General features: G+C 38.4%; 1 protein-coding gene across 4 annotated transcripts in view; it reads right to left on the bottom strand.

Annotated features, from left to right (window-relative positions):
- The window catches only part of CHST9 (carbohydrate sulfotransferase 9), a 250,880-nt gene that overhangs the window by 21,583 nt on the left and 210,638 nt on the right, over positions 1 to 18,659 (bottom strand). For all 4 annotated transcript variants that reach the window (XM_081078312.1, XM_081078311.1, XM_081078313.1 and 1 more), the window contains one exon: positions 13,598 to 13,635. In XM_081078312.1, coding sequence (XP_080934438.1) covers positions 13,598 to 13,635 — 38 coding nt within the window. The remainder of the gene's footprint in view (positions 1 to 13,597; positions 13,636 to 18,659) is intronic.

Below are 18,659 nucleotides of genomic sequence, written 5' to 3'. Positions count from 1 at the left end.
GTGCAGTCACAGGGGTGGACACTGTTCAGTCAGGAGTGGGCATCTCCCTCAGGGCAGCTTCTCCGTAGGCCAGCTGGCAACCAATGAGAGGACCTGTGCAATAGCTTCTGCCCAGGTGTGTGGATGAAAACTAGCTAAATCCATTAGTCCTTCTCCCCTCTGGGGAGAATTGAAAAATATGGGGAAGTTTGGTCAGCTATTGGTAAAAAGAAAACAGAAAAAGAACAGCCATAAAGAGAAGCAGAGCCCAAGACAATAGCTGGGTCAAGGTAATGATGGGGCTGAGGGCTTTAGCACCGGTGAGAGCCCAGTTCCAGGCAGAAACACCCACGGGCCTGTTTCTTCCCCATCCATTGCCTACTAGTCAGTCCAAAGCTACTTGAGCCCTGGAGACAGCAACGCCAACTGCAGCGATACTGGCAGGGTCACATTCCATTTGTCTTATTTGGTTAAACATCTGCCAGCCCCAGATCAGATTTGCCGGTGTCAGCACCTTCGGGTGACACACAGGTCCCTCTGGCTTATGTTGTCTGCATATGTGTCAACTCAGCTTTACTCAAGTCTGCCTCCTCAAAGCCTGGCCCAACTCTTTTAGTCTAGGGCAGGCAACTCACTCTGGTGCTACCACGGGTTACCTGGGTGCTGTGCTAGGAAGCGAGGGTCACCTGTGGCACCAGATCATGCCACGGGGCTCCTGAGGCCATGCAGAGAGGAGTTTCTTTGGGGGAATTTCAGTCTGAGAAAGAATGAAAAGGAAGAATGTAAGACAGAAACTCGCAGCAAAGCAGAAAGACAGAGTGGGTTACTACAGTGTTTCCCTGAAAATTAGACCTAGCCGGACCATCAGCTCTAATGCGTCTTTTGGAGCAAAAATTAATGTAAGACCAGGTCTTATTTTACTATAATATAAGACCAGGTCTTATATAATATAATATAATAAAGTATAGTATAGTATAACATAACATAATATAATATAATATAATACAATATAATATAATATAATAAAATATAAATACCGGGTCATATTAACTTTTGCTCCAAAAGATGCATTAGAGCTGATGGTCTGGCTAGGTCTTATTTTCAGGGAAACAGGGTATATGAAGGGGTCAGAGTGAACAGATCTTTAATAAAACAAAGTGATAATAAAATGGATATCTGTAAGATCTCATTTCTTCATGCGTTAAGATAAAAATCTGTCAATTTTATTTGTAAGAATACCATTTTATTAATCTAAATTTTAAAGCTTTTTGGGGTCGTTTCTCCTGAAGATGATTATACTTGACCCAAGATGTCATTGAAATGACTACTAAGAAGCATCTATGGCATGGCCATCGTCTCTCCTTTTGGTCCCCCTTTCTTTGCAAGCCAGGTATGAGTGGCACTGGTCCTGATCCTTTAGCCTGAGGATGAGAGTGTTTGGTGTCTGTACAACCTTATTCCCCAGAGCTGGTATAGCTTGAGCTCCCACTGGATATAGGAGGATCGCAGAGGGTCGCCTGCCACCTGCAGCCCAGCCTCGGTAAGTGCAACTGCACAAATGGTGACATGGAGGGGGATCTGGGGGCAGTCCAACCTTTCTTCAGGCAGAGCCCAAGTACAGGAAATAGCATATACCTGCAGAACTGTTTCTTTCCCACCTATCACCTAACAGTCCAAAGCTACTGAACCCTGGGAAGAGCAATGCCAACTGGGAGAGCACAGTGACACCCGCAGGGCTGGTCTTGACATCCAATCACAATTCTCTAATCTATTCTAATAATCTATTCACAGAGACCCAGGCGTCATCAAGCAAGCAAGCATAATTCTCTGAAGAGCTTTCCAACATAGCATCATTACCCTTTCTCCTCACTATAATTCTGTAATCTTCTCCTTGGAAGGAACAGACACATTTTGGTGTACCGTGTTCAGAAATAATATCACAGTTTGTTAATTCCATTTATGTCCCACACAAGGAAAAACTGTCCACAAAGAAGTCTCAGGCTCCATACAGGGCATTTCTTAGGGCCTCCCATAACTGTGGGTCTATAGCCAATACTGTAACAAGATGGAAGTGGGTGGCTTTAAGCACCATTCACCTCTGAAAACCAAATAAAAAAATTGCACTTTTGGATCATTTCTCAGATCAACGTTGTCTCACCTGTTACTCATGACCCATCTGTTGAGATTCCCAGGTCCAGAGCATGCTTTCTCCTGAGTGAGGGGGGTATATTTATACCAATTGGCAAGTGAGGTGAGTTTGCCTGCCGTGACTCCTGCCAGGGCTCCAGTCCCCTTTAAAGGACAGCTCCTGGACGAAAGCCATAGGGAGAGGATGGTTGGTGAGAGTGGGTTTTGGATGTATATCAATGGAGGGCTTCATGTATGACACGTGCTGTTCAAACAAAATAATCCTCACCCCAGCTCTAGCAGGTCGTTATGATCGTGTTTCCATTAAACTTGCCAGGTGTCTTACTAACGGCTACAGCTGGGATTAAAACCAAGGCTTTTCTGGCTCCAAAACTGTGCAACACAGGCTTACCTCACAGGGTTCTCAGTGCCATCACATCTGTAATTAGAAGAGTGTTACCTTTTGATTTGATCCAAATGAATACCATCCTTCCTACTGAGCCTCCTTGAGGTGGCTGAATGTGCCTGAGTCAGCTCTATTTAGAGTGGACAGTGGACATCACCCAAACATTGGTTGCTTCTCTTCTCCAATTCGAATTATGCCAGCTGGGTACCAAGAACCGATGTTCTACTGTACGACCCCCAGTCCTTGGCATGGCCAAGGAGGTGCTGGGCTCTTACTCTTAGAAAACCATGATGTAAGCTCGGGCTGCCTGGACTTTGGGCCTCTTGTTTTGTACCATAAGCCACACAGAGATTCTGGTCATCTGCTCAGCTTTTATGCCAGCCTTTGAACAAAGCTCTTTATCTTCAAGGCATCTTTACTTCCTCTTCTGCCTCTACACTCCCATTAGAAACACATATATCCTACTTGGTAGTTATGGAGTAGAGATACCTTCACTCCATCCACAGTGGCCTTTAAAAAAGCTTATTTTATATCTTGGCATTTCAGTGCATGCAAATCTGGAAGAGCACAATAATATGTAGGCACATGTGAGCTGTGTGCCTGGATCAGGGATGAAAGGAGGCAAGTTGCAGGTATCTTTCAACCCCTGTAAACTCCCAGTGATTGGAGAACATGGTCCTCAGGGCTTTAGACCACCAAGACTCTAGATCTATGATGTCATCTTCATGGCGATTTACACATTGAGGAAAAACATCTATTTCCTGTCGTGAGTAGAAGGACACTTGAATGTTGAGTTGTAACATCTTCTAACTCCCCAAACTCATCAGCAGGATTGTCCTTCCTCCGGGCCTTGGCTATAGACTTATTTTTTGCAGAGTCTAGTTTCCATGTTCTAGGTAGTAATTTAACAGATCGGTGGTCAGAAAGATGGAAGCAAAAATGGTTTGTATGCTGCATTTTGGTTAGTTTCTCAGGGGCTATATAACTCTTCAGGGTGTTGTCTCCAAGGTAACTGGTGTCACTCTGCTCTATTAATCTCATCTCCAACCTTCACCCTGGTACTTTTCCCTTCAGTGTCTTATTCAAGACCTGCATGGTTTCAGAATGAGAAGGACGACCTTGGCAGTCTACCGGTGCTCAGACTAATTTGCAAAAGAACCCTTGAATGTTAAGGTAGGGTGTGAGACACCTATTTTACATCTACTTCAGCCCAACAACTTGTGAAATGGGACGGAGGTAACACTGAAGACTGGACTTAGATTTTACCCCTGTTCATGCTTCACTTGCAACTATCAGTTGACATTAAATCAGTACTTTTCTACAAAATCAGCCCCATTCACTGGAATAGACTACCTGACTAAATAACTTGGGGGTCCTTGACTCAAATTCCCATCTGTAAGATAGAGAGAATGATGCCTACCCAGTGTCGTTGTGAAAAAGGAATGGAACACATACATAATGGCTAATATGCAGTGCTCATTAAATGGGGTTTTTAACCACAACTTTTATGTTCCTGCCAAGAGTATCACCTTTCTGCAGTCACCCAGGAGACCTTGTGTTAATCTTTGTCTTCAATTGTTTATTCATTTCTTATATTCAGACGTGAGACTCTATTCATCTTTCATCTATTCACACCAAACTGTTCATTCCCACTATCCATGTAGCACTTAGACACTACGTTTTCATGCCCAGATTATTGTCACAGCCTGCTAGCAGAATTAATTAATCAATGTATTCATTTGAGGAGTATTTATTAAGTATCTAATATGCACACCATTTAATGGCTCTGGAGATACAGGTGCAAACCACTTTGACAAGGGTCCTGTTCTCATGGTACTTATGTTCTTGTGAGTGACGGTTGGTAATGAACAAGTCAGCAAATGAATACATAAGGACAATTTTGATGGTGATTAGTGTGATGCAAATACTGTAAAACAGAGTGATGTAACAGAGCTTTAGTGGCAGGGGAAGGCGGGGAAGACCCAGGGAAGATCCATTGCAGAGAAGCTGCTTGAGCTGAGCTTTGAATGACTAGCAGGAACCCAAGATCTGGGAGCAGAGCATTTCAGGCAGGGGCAGTGCCAAGAGCCCTCACATGGGAACAAGCCTGGACAAGTGGGAGGCCAGAGGGAAGGCTCATGTGGTTGTTACATAAGTGGTAAGGACCCAGTAACACAAGCTGAAATCAAAGAGAAGGGAAGGACCACATGTTGTAGGAATGTCAGATCATGGAGATCATGGGAAGGACTTTGGGTTTTATCAGAGGTGTAATATGAGCGACTGGAGGTTTTTGACAGGGGGGTAACATGATGTGATTGACATTTTGTAGAGTTCTCCCTGCTAGTCAAGTGGAGGATGGACTGGGGGCTGGTCAGAGTCAAATTAGGAGATTATCAGAATAGCCTGGAGAGAGATTGGTGGCTGGTACCAGTGGAGATGGAGCAAAAAAGAAAATACAGGATATGGTTTTAAGAAAATTCCAGACTAATTTTCCTGAGGCCATTTCTCAACTCCAAAACTTTCGGTGCCACCACATTCACTTCCTGCTGAATCAAATCTGAGTAACTTTGGTTCTCAAAGTCCTCCATGACCTTTCTGTGGCCACTTTTAATAGATTGTTGGTTTCTTCAAACTCCCACACTATCCATACTCTGTAATTAATAAGCAAGTAAGTAATAACATATTCTCTGTTAGTCTGTGCAGCATTTAAGGTATGTTAGTCTTCTTTTTCAAGATAGAAAATTCCTTTAGAACAGGCTCTCTGCTAGCACTTTCTTCCACAGCCTCCATCGCACTTAGCACAGCTCTAAACACAGGGCATGTGTTGAAATTGCTTATTGATTGATTAAAAACATATACCACTAGCATTTGTCTCTTCAGTATTTCTCTTATATGAAGAAGGGTGATTATCTGTCAATATTCATAGAACCATTGAACCAATATGCAATGCATTAATCATCTCTGAAATAACCAAATGAGGCTTTCTTGTAATCTTTCTATTTTGCTGAGATAATTTCACTTGCTTTGGAGTTTATGAGGCCATAAGTGGCTCCCATCTGTTGATGAACATATTTCTAAGAGTCATTTAGTCTCAAGTATGGAATACTTGAGGGGAAGTTAAATTGTAACTTTTATATTAAGTGTCATCTTAGTAACAGAACCAAAATTGGAAGCATGTGTTTAATTTTGGTCTTTCATTTTCAAAGCTTTAGGTCAGGCAAAGAATTAATTTCATTTGCTTAAAAGTAGATTATGCCTAATAAAATCTATTTTGTTTATGGTCACATTTTAGTCAATCCATTCCCTTAGAAAATGAAAGAAATCTGATTGGCTAATCATTCAACATAGTAAATTACATTGTTCTTACATCCACAGAACATTGGCCTAATTAAATTATCCAGTAATGGTATGATGAAAATATTCCCTTTAATACATTTTGAGCAAGGCACATACCAGTGATGAAACACTGAAAAATCTTGTTTATTCCATCCTTGTTTGAGGATTGACCACAGAATGTAATGTAACATTTCTGGAGATAATAACTTTTTCCACATTAAGGATAATAAAGACGAGGTAGCTTTCACTGGGATCGTTACTGGTACTCTGAGTTTTTACTACTTGTTTGTATATCTTTTTCTTCCCAGAAATTTGTTCTCTGATTACTGCTACTTTACAAAATAAAGTTTAAATAAAATTGGTTTTAATCTTTGCATAATAAAAGAGATAAGTGTGATAATTTTCTCTCTCTAATGAGAGGTAGGTCACTAACAGTCTAGGGCACTTTCTTTCAGTCGTGAGATTTTCTCAGCAAAATGCAGGAACATTTTCTCAGCAAAATGCAGATACCTACAAAGTGTACACACAGTATCAGGAAAGTCCCTTGATGGATACCAGGGGTCCATCCTAAGAGGTCTAAACCATATATAAAGCACAGTTTCCATGGAATTGCCCCAGCATTAATGACCACTACTTTTATTTTTTTCTTTTGGGGCCTTTAGAAATATGTGTTGTGGCCAAATGTTGGAAATAGTGAAATTCAAACTGATAAAGATTTTAAAAAGTGCTTTGAGTTGTAAACATAAAGGAAATAGCCATTTTAGCATTGTTATATCAAATATATCTTAATTTAAGCAATAATAGGTATATACTGTAAAGATATTTCTGATCCTTTGGTCACTACATCTTAAAGTACATTTTTTTCATGTGTGTCAACAATAACTTTTATTCAACATGATGATAACTCAAGGGCTTTTTTTCACACAATTTCAGAAGATACCAAGTTTTCACTTGAGCCTTTTATTTAGTTATTTATCATGAGGAGAAAGAATAACTTGGGTAAAATAGTGACAAGTGAAATACAGTATTTCAGAATGTATATTCAAATTTGATGACAAATTGGTTCTTTGGCCCATTTTGATTATAGTTTAACCAAAGATGTGAAAGAAAGACTTTCTACATGAAGGTGGTTGAGTTACCAAAGGCTGAAAGGTCTCTACCAAGTGTGCTCCTGGCTAGTATAACTTGTTTACTATGGTTTGTTGCTAGGTGTTGAGAGAAAAATCTCGAATGATAGTGTTAACATTTTGCTAATAAAATCTGCTAAGCTGGAAAATTTCAGTTACCTAGTTACTTATCTTCAGGTACAGATGCTAGCAAGTAGGGAGGGATATGATGAGAAAAACTCAGAGGAGGAAAAAGAAGAGAAACAGATTGACTAGAAATCATTCGTGGAATAGATTTCACGGGCTTCTTGGGTTATAGCATCTTAGGTGCTGAGATTCTTTTACACTAGATGGTAAGTTACCCACTTTTATGCTTTTTAATAGATGCTACATTTTTAGCACAGAGTTTCCATATTTCCTATTTTCTCACATGAGTACATATATGATGACACTGTTATTACTTATAGTGAAGAACTTACAAAAGACTTTTTAGAAGTAAGGTAATTTTCTGGAAAATAAAAGAACAAGAGAGCATTTTATAGTTGGTGAAAAGATTTCTACTTCAATTCTTATTTTATGTTGCTGCTACTATGTTTCCCTGAAAATAAGACTGGGTCTTATATTAAAGTTTGCTCCAAAAGACTCATTAGGGCTTATGCTCAGGGGATGTCATCCTGAAAAATCACGCTAGGGCTTATTTTCCAGTTAGGTCTTATTTTCAGGGAAACATGGTAGTTCTGTCTGGGCTCTGCCGAGGAAAATTGCCAATGGGCAACAGATTTTCCCAATGTATATATATATCTTTTTTTTTTCCCTACAGTTTTTAATCTCTTTTCAAGGTGACAAATCGTTTTTCTCTTAGATCAGATTCATTTGATTTTTCATTTAATTAAAAAAGTAATTTAATGCTCAACAGGAACCCAGAATGAGTGTATGCTCATCTTGATTGTTAAAACTCTGAAACAAAACAAAACAAAACAAACTATCACATCATAAATATTCTAGAGCCTCATAAACAATTGCTTCAGTGTTGGTGTTCAAATTAGAGTGCTGATTAGGGTGGTCATAGTGGGAGCTTTTAATTAATAGAACAACTTCCAGAACAAGTAGTGACATAACGCAATAGTGAAGAGAAAGAAGTTCAGAATGAGATGCATCTGGATTTAGATTCCAGCTCTGCCACTCACCAGCTGTGTGCTCATACATAAAGATTAAAGCAGCATAGAAGAGTAGCTGGTCCTTACGCTGTGGAGTTGGATTGCCTGCTTCCATTCTTGTGTGTGATCTTAGGCAAGCCACTTAAACTCACTTTGACACTCCCTTGATTTGTACCTACCTCATAGGGTTGAGGCTGTGAGGTTTAAATGAGATAATTTTATGTAAAATTTAGCATAGTGCCCATACCCAGAAAGCTCATTAAGCACTTAATAACAATGCTAACCGTTATGATTATTAATTTAGTGCTAAGCACAGCAGGATCTGAAAAATTACTAAACCTTTCAAGCCCAAGTTTCCACCTGTATAAAAAAGGATTAAAATATGCATAAAATATGCAACCCTCCTAGAGTTGTTGTGACAAATAAATGAGATGGCACATTGAGTGACCAGCACAACTATTGGTTGTAATTGTTCAGAAGCATTCTGAGTACTTCAGTGAGAATTATCTGCATATTTGATTGCTAATAGATCTTGCAGTGTTGCTAATAAACATTTTTCTTTATTCCAACCATTACTTTCTTTTTGATGTTCATGCCTTTAAAATAGCCAAGGGCCGTTTTCTCCTCCTCCCTTTGTCATGGCAATATAGTTCCACAGACTATTGTCTATTTCCACAGACACTCTTACACAATATTATAACTTTCTCAGCTTCCCATTAAAGAGGTGAGCCGTTGACAGTTACACCTAAGTATTTTCTACATATGAAGCCATCTGACCTTTAACAAATACCATCTTTATAAATCCTTCTTTGTTAACAACCATTAGTGCCACCATTTGTTGATCCTTTCAGCCTTACTTTCAAGCGTTTAGAGGAAGACTCATAAGTTGGATAGCTTTTTGAAAACACAACATCCAATTCTAGAAGGTAATCTTAAAAGAGAATTAGGGGGCTAGAACCTTTGCTAGTTCCATTCATGCTGAACTTGCAAAGAGAAACTCTCTTTAAGTCAAAGTTGTCTCCTTGAGTGCATGGGCATTTTGATAAGAATAGTGCAAGGTAATGCAATCCCACTTTAAATTTAGAAGTTGTAAAGTTCACGCTACACTGAAAAGGCAACAGTGAATGGCATTGCCATGCTTACATTTGAGAAAACAGTCAGGTGCCCAAGTCTTGATCCAAGCTGTCTGTCTAACATTCTATAGGCAATTATGGAATGTGGACACACAAGTGAAATAAAGGTCTGAGTCTCCCTGCCCCTTGATTCTTTCATTCCCCAACTGTGTGACTATTATTTAGAGAGACCATGTGCAGTCTTAGCTTGTCCCTTCTGTTTCTGGTTTAAATTCTTTACCTGGAGGGCAAAGGACAACACCTGGTTCCTGTCTTCGAAGAACAAATGACACACCAGGTTTGAGCAGCTCAGGGTACGGGGAGTAGATTGCCTACATTTTGCAGTTCCTCTCGCTACTAGGGTAATAATTTAGTGAGCTGCAGAATTTACATTTGACCAGAAATTAGGTGGGTGCTTTTGACGTACAAGGTCTAATGGTGGACACAGAAGTGAACCAAACATTGTTTGTTCTCTTTGTGGTGATACGATCTAGTTAGAAAATCATAAAGGTATATAAATAATTAGACTATCGATTAAAAAGAGCAAGGGTCTATATAGCAAAGGGACAGAAAAATAATACAGGAGCATAGAAGAGGGAAAGATTATTCTTAGTTATAGGAGGAGAAAAATTTTATGAAAAAGCTATTTGGGTTAGGTTTTGGAATATGAGTAAATTTTGTACATGCAGAGAAAGTGGAACAGTGTTATATAGGACCGATATATAGACAATGTGTCACAGAATTATACACTTATAACTTACATAATGTTACTAACCAATGTCCGCCCAATAACCTTAATTAAAAAAAGCAAAACAAAATGCTCAGTGGTCAGAGGGAGAGATGGAGTAGATGGAGTGGATGGGGATGATGACTCTGAAGTTTCTGGCTTGTTATGGGCGATGTCTCTCAAACAGGTACGTTCAACTCTTAACTCCTAGTACCTGTAAATGTGACCTTACTAGGAAATAGGTACTTTTCAGATGTAATCAAGTTAAGATGACCTCATTAGGGTGGGCCCTAAACCAATATGGCTGGTGTCCCTATAAGAAAAGAAGAGACACACATGGAGAACAGCCATGTGATGATGGAAGCAGAGATGGAAGTGATATAGCAACAAGCCGAGGAGCGCCAAGATTTCCCAGCTGTCGTCAGAAGCTAGGAGACAGGCAAGAAAGGATCTTCCCCTAGAGGTTTCCAGGACAGCATGATCTTTCTGACACCTTGATTTTGAACATCTAGCCTTCAGAACTGTGAGATAATCCATGTGTGTTGTTCGAAAGCACCCAGTTAGTGATCGTTTGTTACAGCAGCCCAGAAAAAAAAAAAAAGTGAGCTATAACAGCATCCCTGGTGTTGGCTCTCTCTGAACGGGGCAGTCAGTGAAGGGAAGCTTTTGTCGTAGCCAGCGCCATTATTTTGAATGTTCTCTGTAAATTACACATCTTCTCCACATGTAACAGAGCCTGGTGGTGAGTGTCCCTCTGTCACCTAGCGGTATTCATTCACTATGGGCTTCAATGATCTACTATACAAAAGCCATAAACAGAAGGTATTCATTTCCTACAGGTTCTAATCGTCTACTATATAATAAGGCAGTTTCCAAAAGTTAAGTTTTTACGTTCGGTTTTCCCATATTTTAATTTGGTTTCGAAGGTATTTTTGGTAGTATTTTAAACTACTATCTTTAATCTACCATAGTAAAAATTATTCAGGAAACTTACAGGAGATTTCTCCTCCACAAGGAACATTTTTCAGACAGAAAATTGTTGCAGGATTGAACTGCCAAAGAGAGAGCTGAAAAAAATGGGTCATGCATTCATCCCATTGTGAGACGTCAGCTGCCAAGTGGTTCACTGTTCATTTTTGTCCTCCTCTCGTAAACAAGCTGTGTTTACAAGTTACTTTTTAGAAGCATACTAATTTCCCCAGTGAATTACACAGGAAAGAATCCAGCGTTCACTCCCGAGAACTCTAACAGTTGTTTGTTCTCAGAGCTCAGGTGTGGTAAAATAGCTGTGGGCTAAAAAATGCATTCTGGATATTGGCCAGTAGGCTAGAGCTTTCCCTCCACTCCAGCCCTGATTTCTCACATTGGTGTGGAACTCATAGCCTGGCTAATGAAAGGATGGGGGAGGACTCGATTTTCAATTTCAATTTAATTACACTATCTATAGTGCCTAGTGGGAAGGATTTAAGGGCAAGATTAACGCTCAACAGTGCTCTGTTTTACATTCCTTTTTGATTATGAACACTGTATTGATTATCTGAAGTGAGTTTTCAAAATGTTCTTTAAGGGCCAAATTCTTTTGATGATAAAGTAATTTAAAGAAGGGGAGGGGTGACTTCATTTCTTGGCTCTTTGCCAAAATTTAGATAAGTTAGAGGTATAAGATACCTCTTTGAATTGTATTGCTAGTGCATTCTTTTTTTTTCTTTTTTTATTACTTTCATGTGTACAAAACACTGTAATAGTTAGACATTTATCATTTATATCCCTCACAAAGTGATAAGCCCCCACCCCAATCTACTACCCCTCTGACACTTGTCTTATTAGGGAAACCACTTCAGGGATGCTGGTGCATTCTTGAAAGTGGGGAATACCTCCCTCCTCAGGAGAAGAATGGAAATTCTATGAAATTCTATTGTAGAATTAGAAATACCAGCTGGCAGACACTGATTGAATCACAAAAACTATGGTATCTGTCCTGAGAATGACTGTGTAACTAATGTACTTAAGACCATAACTTCTCATGTTAAAGTCCAAAGAATTTCAGCTTCTTATTGGGACTGGAAACCATTATGATTTTATCTGGCATCAGATCAACGTTTAAGATTATGAGTAAATATTTGATGTTCTATTTTGGTGTCCACATATTCTATATTAGTTCAGCCAAATGTTAAAAAAAAGGAAAATACAGGAAATGAAAATATGCCCCTAAGAAGTAGTCTTAATATATTTCTTGACCAACGGCTTTTAACTTGTTAAGTTAATAAGGAAAACAGTTCTCTTTATAAGGAAAAGTATTCCCTTTGTGACTTAAATAAATAATAATGGTAGCAATAAACTTTACTGGGTAACTGTTGTTCAGCCTTCCCAAACCACTTGAGTATATACATATAATTGAAAATACAGTGACAAAGAAACTAAGTTCAAAAGGCAAATAAACTATTTGAAATGGCAAACTGATTTTGCCAACACACAATGACAGCATTTTCAAGTATTAAGATGGCTGATACTTCGAGTCAACATTTACAATCATATTCAAAAGCAAAACGATACCTGCTAAACATTAGATTTTGCCTAGTGAATGTGCAATATAGTATATTAGCCAAATTACTTAACATTTTTTAAAGCTTGATGAGTTACAGGGCATCTGGCACAGATTAGTTAAAGCTACAACTTAATTTGGGTGAATGACAATGGGACTAGAATTGGAACTTATTTTGAAGCCCATTAGGAGAAGATTTTGAAAAATGTTCCCTTGACTGGTGTAAATGTAGATTTACCACTCTTCTCCTTGGCAAGGGTGAGTTATAATTTATGCCAGAAGAGAGCAAAAACAACAAAAATACGTGGAGAATTGTGTCTGTGAGTGAAAGCTGAGCATATTTGCCATAGGCCAGTGTTTGCATTCTCTGAGTCTAGTTTCACAGGAAGCATTTGAAGAAACTGCAGCGGGACTGGCCTATGGAAAGAGAAGGTGGGGTGGGGAAGACAGGGTTTGGTGCAGGCCATCCTTGGTTTGTGTGTGTGGCTGCATGTCTCAAGCCCCTTAAACAGTTATACAGAGTGACTCCAGCTACCAGTAAATATAAAAAATAAATCAGTAAAAAGACAGGCTAAGAAAATAGTGAAGCAGACAGGAAGGCATAGGCTAACTGTGGGTAGGTATCAAAGACCAGAATGGAAAGTCAACTTGTACATTTCCACTGCTAGGAGTTCAGCTCTTAACTGTTTGGGAGGGAGTGACTGGGCAAAGTAAAACTTGGGAAAATCACAGAGGAGAGTCACCTCAGTTAAAGGAGAAGTAGATAAAAGTATCTATTTGCAGCCATGATGGTATCAAAGCAGAGGTCAGGATCTGCTCAGAGGGATGTGTACACACTAGACCTGGCAGAGTCCCACTCTCCACTGTTTCCCATTCTTGGGGAAGATGGTGTGGAGGGAAGATTGAGGTGGGGGAGACATGGAAAGTGCGTGATCATCCACATATGACCAATTTATATGTTCTCAGAACCAATGATTTGCATATTGCTCATACCCAATAACCAGCAATGCCCTTTTCATATATATATTTTTATATGCACAAGTGCTTAATTATTAACATTTAAAGCAAAATTCTATATTACAGTTTATGAGAAGTGAAGAAATACCTGGTCGGTGTTATGTTCCTGGATTTTCTCTCTAGTCACTGAAAGAGAAAACAAAAATAAATTTAATATGGAAGTATACAAATGAAGAAAATACAGTACTGGCTTTGCGTTGTTCTCACTTAAATGTCCGATAGCAGTCGTGGGGTCTCTAAGCAAAGATTTGTATCAAAATATGAACATCTAAAATTGGTCCAATAATTGGAATTTAAAAAAAAAGTGAAAATCTAAATAACAAAGATAACAGAAAGACAAAGATAACAGAAAACGAAATGGAAATCCGGTGATACCAGAAAAATGTATTAAACTCTGGCAGAGAAATGGTGAAGAGTTGAAAAGGACCGAAGAAAAATTTGAACAATGTCCAATCAAAGGTTTCCAAACAATGACAACCTGTTCAAGTATAGTACTACCACTGAGCTCCTGCAACCTTGAGGACCGACTAGACCAGGAGATTTAAAGGGGCCGATGGAAGACGTGCTACTTTTAAAAACTGTTCTCTTACCTGTGAATATGATAAAGACATGGTTATGCCTTGTTGTAATAGTACTGCCAGAGGTTAAAGTATAAGCCAACAGTTCTATAAATGGTATCTTGATCAGGAAAGAAACAAATCAGAGTAACGTATGAAGGCAACATGGGGAAAAATAATGACTCTAAAACAATAAGCCTTAATCATTGTAATAATAGCCTGAAAGTGATCAATGTCATGTATGTCTTACATAGAAGGAAAATAATCCTTAGTAATAATAAATACCCAACAAACCACTAGGAAAGAGAGAAAAGAAGAAATTTTGTGGCATTGCTTGTGAGCATCTTGGTGTGAAATATACATTTTATTAAGCATATCCTTTTAAAATTTTAATTAAGATAATTGTGCAGTCACGTGTATTTGTAAGAACCAACACAGACAAATCCTGGGTACCCAGTTTCTCCCAACGGTAACATCTGGAAGTCTATAACACGGTATCACTACCAGGATACTTGACATTGCCACAGTCAAGATAGAGCATTTCCATTGCCACAAGGATCTCTCACAATTTCCTTTTATAGCCACACCCACTTCCTTCTCACCCTCACATTTTAAGTTAGCTCTTTTTGGCTCTGGCTCCCTAGTAAAAGGAAAAGCTTCATGGGTTAAAAATGATTAGATGGATCATATTAGGGCATGAAGTTGACTACTGATGAATTCCGGACCATATGAGACACTTTGTTTTGTGCTAGCAGTCCTTTTTATATTAGTTCCCAATTGATTTTCCAAGAATTTTAGTGTCCTAGTAACAGTGATTATGACAAAGTTCTTTTTTCATCTTCTATTTTATTCGGTCAACGTCTGTGGTATCCCAGTTCTGTATTAGGAACACAATAAGTGTTCAAAATTGTGGGAATTGAAGTGGAAGACTGAGAGTTAATTCTAGACAACTTATAACATCATGTTTTACACTTTCCCTGAAGATCGATACTATTTTAATTGTGCTTTTAGTGTGAATTTACCCAAATTTCTACCCTTTTCTTTCACTAAACTACTGTTTAGTAAAATAAGGTTGCTTAGCACAGCCACAATGAATATATATGTAGGCTTCTTTTTAATTGCATTGTGTATTATCTGTAATTAGGGGCCTGAGGTGGTTGCAGGCAAGACATTAGCAGGGCAGGCATAACCCGAGAGCCTCAGTTGTAAGTAGAAACCTAAGACAAAAACCTGGGCTGTGTCTTGGAATGACAAGACAAACCAGATGCAATTTTTATTGGCAAAAGGTCAGAGTGAGCCCAGAATTCGTGGCACCTGTTCAAATAAGGAAGAGGTGGGTGACTGTTGGTGATATAAGTAGTGGGGAATATATCCATGTTTTGGAGGGACTTAGGTACCAGGTTGTATACAACTCAAGGAGCAAGGTACAAGCCACACTGGGGGATTGAGGGATAAGGCAAGGGCTGATTGACAAGGCAACAAGCAGTTTTCCAGTTACTGAGGTCAGACAATTGGTTCATCATGGGGACCCGGGAGCCAGATAGACCATTTCTGTGAGTTACAGCTATTTAAATATGAGAAAAATGATCTCCTCCCTTGAGCTCTTAAAACTCTCATAAATTAAAATACATAATTATATAATGACTTTGTGGCCCTAATGGTTATGATTGCTGCTAATGATAATATTTTTCTCTTGCTTATGGATAGTCTTAGCCTGGTGGAGATATAAACGTTCCCTGGCTGATGCAAGAAAAAAGGAGGGAATCCCACTGCAGGAAAAATCTAAGTCATCCCCAAATTTATTCAAATCATACTTGAAAACGAGGAATGGAATTTAGGGGATAAATTTTAACTGCATAAGGCATTGCTAATAAAAGATTAAGAACTATGTGGTTTAGCATCTTTTAATTATTTTTTTTAGCATCTTGAATATACAATGTTTCAAATCTCTGGTTGGATCAACATTATTTTGCTCAGAGGTTTGTGGACTTTGCATACTGATTCTTTCCTGTTTCCAAGTACATTTGCTTTTAGGCTATTTTTATTCACTTTAAAGGAATTTTAATAACTTTCTGTTGACAGCATGGACAGCTGGTCTTGAGAATTAAAGAAAATTCACTTGCTGACTGAGGAAGGAAGTGACATCAATGAGCTTCTAAAGTCAGCCCAGAGGGGGAAATTGGCTTGTGAGAGAGTAGCCTTTCATTGCACTGTATTTATCGAGCGATGCCTTGAGATGCAAATTGCTGTATCAATCAAACCTATGGTGCCTACCTCCAACCAACTTAGTGCAAACTGAAGGAACAATGCCCTGAAACACTGAGAAGAAAAAGAATGAGAAGTGCGGGAACCTAGGGGCTAAGTGAATTATGGGAGCTTAGGATCCTCTCTCTCTGTGCTGATACTTCATTCTCTGTCAAGCCTCAGTTTCTTTGTCTAAAAAATGAGTTTTATATAAACTGTTGGTTGAAGTCAGTCTTTGTCGATGACAGATGGCCAATAAGAACATATACTAATATATATATATATACATATATATATACATACACACACACACACACACACACATATATATGTATATATATAGTACAAACATGTTATCTTGCCACTTGGTCCCAAAGAGTGCTATCAGTTGTTGTTTATCCCCCACTGAGAGCTATCTAGAAACAAGAATGTTTAGGTGTCCTATATAGCTACTTCCTTGATCTTTTGATATTTTTTAAATTGATATTAATTATTTACAACTTTACTGCAGAAAAAGCCAAGCACCAAATCTGGACTTTAGATAATAATGACAATAGTAATAACAATTATTGGCATCATAATGAATGACTTAATTCTTTACCACCATCAGAATATTTCCCTCTGGAGCTGCAGTTATCCATTTTTCAACGATAGCTGTGGTGCAAGTGCTTGAGTGTGTATGTGTGGATTGTGTGTGAGAGAGGCAGAAAAGTGCCTACATACATTTTATGGGTATGAGTTAAAAAAATAAATTGCTGATTATTTATTTCTTAGCTCATTCTAGGATGCTTGAAGGGGCTAGAGTGATGGTTCAATCACAGTTACATAATTTGAGATTGAGTTAACAATCTACAGTCAAACGAAATTTAATTCAGCCCAAGAGATAGATGTGTTAATGCTGTCTTCTTTTCCTTATCTACAAAACTATTTGGGGTATTCAATTAAATTTTCCAATTTTATGACCTTAAATATGTAACTTGAACCTCTCAAAAAATACTGGTTAAGTAAAAAAGAATGGATGAGGTCTCAATAGCTACAGTCTTCAGGCCAAAAAAATTTCAGATCATCCCCACGCCTGGATATGTTTTGACTTTAGCACAACTCATATTAAAATAATGATATTTTAATGCACTCCTATTCTGGACAATATTCTAGGTACAGAGGTAAAGTAGAGAAAACATGATGAGCACACAAAAAAAGGAACAACATGAAATCATGAAGCCGTAAGGAATTTATTGGTAAATTGTATAGTTAGGTCAAAAGGTATTTAAATTTTGATATAGTAGAAATGAAAACATAGGTGGTACACTCTTTGACATAGGTGATAGAGATGATTTTTTGGGATCTGACACCAAAAGCAAAATTAAATAACTGAGGTGACATCACACTAAAAAGCTTCTACACAGCAAAGGAAACCACCAACAAAATGAAAAAATCAACCTATGAAATGGGAGAAAATATTTGCAAATCATATATCTGATAAAGGGTTATTATTCAAAATATATAAAACTCGCATATGACTCCATCGCAAAAACCCAAACAATCTGATTTTAAAATGGGCAGGAGATCTGAATAGACATTTTTCCAAAGAAGACATTCAGATGGCTAACAGGTACATGAAAAAATGCTCAACATCCCTAATCATCAGAGAAATGCAAGTCAAAACCACAATGAGCTATCACCTTACACTTGTTGGAATGACTAGAAAGAAATAACAAGTGTCTGTAAGAATGTGGAAAAAAGGGTACCCTGTGCACTGTTGGTGGGGTTGTAAATTGGTGTAGGCACTATGAAAAACAGTATGGAGGTTTGTCAAAAAATTAAAATAGAACTACCATATGATCGAACAATTTCAGTATTGGATACCTAGCCAAAGAAAGCAAAAACACTAACTCAAAAGATATATGCACCCCTATGTTCCTTGAGGAATTATTTATAATAGCCAGAATTATTTATAGGAACAACCTATAATACGTGTCCATCGATGAATGAATGAGTAAAAAAATGTAGAATTCATATACAATGGAATATTCCTCAGCCATAAAAAAGAATGAAACCTTGCCCTTTGTGACAACATGGATCGACCTTCAGGGCATTATGCTAAGAAAAATAAGTCAGACAGAGAAAGACAAGTACTGTATGAGCTCACTTACATGTGGAATCTAAAATATAAACAATCCCAAACCATGCTCATAGATACAGAGAACAGACTGCTAGTTGCCGGAGGCAGGTATTGGGGGGTTGAGGAAATGAAATGGGTGACGGGGGTACAAAGGTGTGTAAGTCCTCATATAGTAGACACAGTGATGGATTCACTTGCAGACTTTTGTAGTCCTGACTTTGCCTCCA

The sequence above is a fragment of the Rhinolophus hipposideros genome (assembly GCF_964194185.1).
Source record: "Rhinolophus hipposideros genome assembly, chromosome: 17".
NCBI lineage: Eukaryota > Metazoa > Chordata > Mammalia > Chiroptera > Rhinolophidae > Rhinolophus > Rhinolophus hipposideros.
This window is presented reverse-complemented; position numbering and strand designations above follow the sequence as displayed.